The following is a 4136-nucleotide window of genomic DNA, read 5'->3' on the forward strand; positions in this document are numbered from 1 at the left end:
TACGAAGATCTTCTTAACATGATGAAAAAGTAATTCTACCACTACTCCATCGATGACTGATAACTTGAATCACTTTGTTACTTGACTATAATTATTCTAATCATGCACAGGGTTTGGAAACAAATCGCTAAAAATCATCCAGGAAAATTGGACAAGGAATTGAAGATCAAGACAGATTTTGCAGTACGCACTTGGATGATTCGTTGCACGTTTCATTAGTTTTATTATATATTCATATAAATATATAATAATTTCTTCTCTCTTAAAGTGTATGAGGCAGGAACAAGGCACTAATTTATGCGCATACTATGTATGCAAGAACATCTATGGTCTGGTAGGTCCTCCAAGGGCCTGGACAGATTGGGAGGAGAAAGTAAGTAAAAAACTAATTAATATTTGAACTCGTATTTTAATTAGTCGAAATTAATTATCCCCTTTTTCCATAGGTCGAGGAGATGCGCGATAAACTCATACCGGAGGAAAAGATTATGGCGATTCAAGAACAATTGTCCGGATTTATTGTTGAGCAAATCCTCGATCCAAAAGGCGAATTCTACTATGATGGACAATCGAACATTGACAATCACAGCAAATATGATAATATACGCATATATATATAATTAAAACGAATATTGGTCCTAGACATTTTCATATGTAAAGGAATTCACGCGTATAGATATGTGTATACATATATATATAAGTGAATTAATTTATATATAAAAACTATCTAGGACAAATATTATATAAGTAACTGCATATATATATATATATATATATGTATATATTAGTGAAGATCATACACACTAAATTCCAATACATAAGTTTAATTGAAATGCAAAAGTATAATTGAAATAGAAAAAGAATTGAGAAAAAGAAAATAGGAAAAAAAAGACCTTTTGTCTCGGTTTGTAAGGTTGGCGCACCCTTTTATCCCGGTTGCCAGACCCGGGACAAAAGAGCCCCTTTTGTCCCGGCCTGGCATTCTGATTGGAAAACCAGGACAACAAGGGTTTCCCAATCGAGATAAATTAGCGTTTCTGTAGTAGTGTATGCTAGTATTTTTTTTCAATGTAACCAGGTCAAATCATAGCCCGGTGGTTCCACTACGGCACTACCACAACCACATAGTCACAGACCGGGATGTAGATGGATCAGACCAAGGTCGATGCAGTGACGCATACACGACACGAATCACACGATCACGGATTCAAAGTCCACCACCAGGTGCATCGCCAACCGCCGGGCTCGCAGCAGCACATTTCCACCTGTCGACGACGGCCGCGAGCGCCTGGTGTGCGGGCCCGCCTGGCGCCGACGCCTTGCGCGCCTCCGCCCGAAGCTCGCGCGCTCTCTCCCGCGCCACGGCGCCCTTCTCCCCCACCATCAGCTCCCTGGCCGCCGCGGCCACCTCCTCCCGCGGCACCACCCCGTCCTCCCTCGCGTTCACCCGCAGCGCCAGCCCGACGTGCTCCGACGCCAGCTTCACCGCGTTCATCCGCTGCTCGGCGAACAGCGGCCACGCCAGCGCCGGCACGCCCGCGGCCATGGCCTCCAGCGCCGAGTTCCACCCGCAGTGCGTCAGGAACCCTCCGACGGCGCGGTGGCCCAGGACCTCCACCTGCGGCGCCCACTCCGGCACGACGAGCCCCACGGCCCTGGTCCTCTCGGCGAACCCCTCCGGCAGGTAGCTCAGCGGGTCGTCGTCGGCGTCGGCGTCGCCATGGTCCGTCGTCTTCCCCCCAAAGTAGCACGCGCTGCTGTCCTTGTCGTTGGGGAACCGCACCACCCACAGGAACCTCTGGCCGCTGGCCTCCAGCCCGGCCGCCAGCTCCGCGGTCTGCAGCGTCGACAGCGTGCCGCCACTGCCGAAGCACACGTACAGGACGGACCCGTCCGGCTGCTCGTCGAGCCACGGAACGCAGCGGTGGTGCTTGGCCGCCTCGTCGGACACCGAGCGGACCAGCGGGCCCACGGCGTACGCCGGGGGGTAGACGCCCTTGTCGGAGAGCTCCCTGAACGCTTCCATGGTCTCGTGCTCCAGGGCATCGAAGGTGTTGACGATGAAGCCGTCGCTGAGGAGGTAGTCGAGGCCCATGTCGACGAAGAGGCCGTACACGGGGTCGGCGCGTTCCTGGAGGGGTTCGACGAGGTCGGCTCCGTGCAGCGGCAGGCACCCCGGGAGGGCGACCGGACCCGGGAGGTCGCGGCACTCGCAGGTGGTGGTCCTCGCGAGCTCCGGGGCGTAGAGCAGCGTGACCAGCGACATGAGGCTCGAGGTGTAGAAGACGTAGCAAGGCACGCCGAGCTCTCCGGCGACGGCGAGCGCCGCGGGGCAGAGCATGTCGGCGAGGAAGGCCGTGACTCCGCCGGCGGGGGCGTCGTCGAGGAGGGAGCGGAGCAGGGCGCGGAGGTGCGGGAGCGTGCGCTGGACGACGGTGACGATGCGGGTCCCGATGTGCGCGCCGGCGGGGAGGTCGTCGAGGGGCACCTCCGGGAGCGCGGCGGTGGAGATGCCCGGCGGGAGGGAGGCCAAGCTCGCGGCAGAGGAGAGGTTAGTGTAGGTGACGATCGTGGAGGTGACGCCGTGGAGCGCGGCGAGGCGCGTGGCGAGCTCGGCCACCGGGGCGACGTGACCCACGCCGGGGCTGGCGAGCACGACGACGTGCGGGGCTGGGGCGTGCACAGCATGCGCCATCTCAGCTTGCTCCGCAGCAGTGTTCGCTTCGCTTATCTTGTGTATGTTGCTATATATAGCGGAGGATAGGGATGTGCTCAAAGCACATTCGCTTATCTTCATTTCTTTTTAATTTTTACAGTAGAGCGTAGACACTCTCATTCCTAGGATAGCGAGATTGATAAAGTCACCAGATATTTCTTACTGTCGTTGTAGAAAACTCCATTTAATAATTCAGCCATGAACGAGTAGTTTCAGCCATATCCTAGTAGTTTCAGCTAAGATATATACATCTAAAATAACCCATTTGCCTTTGACTTAGTTGGTCCCAATTTATTGGTTGGACACAACTTTCACTGGTTTCACGATCAGAGCAAATCCAAGCAGAACTCTTGTGGCGCCACCATCATCCAATCCAGGAAGAGCAGGAGCCGTCTTCATGTGGGCGAGGCATGACAGCAGTGGGGCAGGGAAGCTGCCACAGGTTGAGCTCCGAGTAGGGGTGCAAATTGGTGATCCTTATGTATATCTCCAATCTTCTTTAGTTCAAAATTTTGTACAAAATTTTGTACAAAATTTTGAATTAAAGAAAGTTGAAGATGCACTTAAGAATCACTAATTAACACTCCTAGCTTCGAGTCACTGGCCGGCATCTCCAGCTCGATATTCATGGCGATGCTCCATGAAGCCGAGGACCTTGTTAACGACAACAGGTGGTCGCTGAGCTCGCCAGCGTGGACCCAAGTACGGTGTTTTCATGCTCCATGCTCATCCTAGCTAGGACGCAATGTCTTAGACGCGCAAAACCAGGCTGCCACGGATGTTCTTCTCCATGTCGGGGTGCGCAAATTTAATCGAGAACCGAACCGAAAGAATTGAGAACTGGAGCTGAAAGAACCAGAATTGACAAATCCGGTTCCTCTTTCTTAGGAATATACTTTATTCGGTTAATTCAGTTCGATTCTTAGTTAATCAATAGAACACTGGCCCAGCTGAAGCAAACCCTAAACCTCCATCACCTGACCGCTCCCACCTCCATGACCAGACCACCGAGGCGTCCTCGAGGCGCCTCTACCTCTGCCTGCCACAACGGTTGGGCACCCGAGTGGGTGCAGCTCGTCTAGGCCAGTCCACACACACTAACTGCAGCCACCTTCTAGTTTGGCGACCCGCTGCTAGACGGCGTCTGGTACGGCCAAGACCAGTACCCCGAGGCCAAAGCTGCCGCTGGCAATGACGAGCACACAGTGCATGGCCCTCAGACCGCGCCCCCTCTTCGTCGGACAGCGCCCGCCTCATCCAGGAGGCCAGCGCTACCAAGTAAACGATTGCATCTTGCAACAGTCGCTTCTTCTCCCCTTCTCTATCTTATCCACAACGGTAACATCAATTGCGTCGTGCGGTGTAAGAACTACTAATAACTCATCTACTAATGGGATGTATTCTTACGTCCTGAAAATTT

General features: G+C 53.0%; 1 protein-coding gene across 1 annotated transcript; it reads right to left on the bottom strand.

Moving 5' to 3' along the window:
- Nucleotides 1-822: 822 nt before the first annotated feature.
- Nucleotides 823-2739, bottom strand: LOC120660405 (hydroquinone glucosyltransferase-like). The gene has a single exon (XM_039938929.1). The coding sequence runs from the start codon at nt 2693-2695 to the stop codon at nt 1208-1210; it is 1488 nt and encodes a 495-aa protein (XP_039794863.1). The 5' UTR covers nt 2696-2739; the 3' UTR covers nt 823-1207.
- Nucleotides 2740-4136: the final 1397 nt, after the last annotated feature.

Source organism: Panicum virgatum, chromosome 2N, assembly GCF_016808335.1.
Source record: "Panicum virgatum strain AP13 chromosome 2N, P.virgatum_v5, whole genome shotgun sequence".
In the NCBI taxonomy this organism is placed as follows: Eukaryota; Viridiplantae; Streptophyta; class Magnoliopsida; order Poales; family Poaceae; genus Panicum; species Panicum virgatum.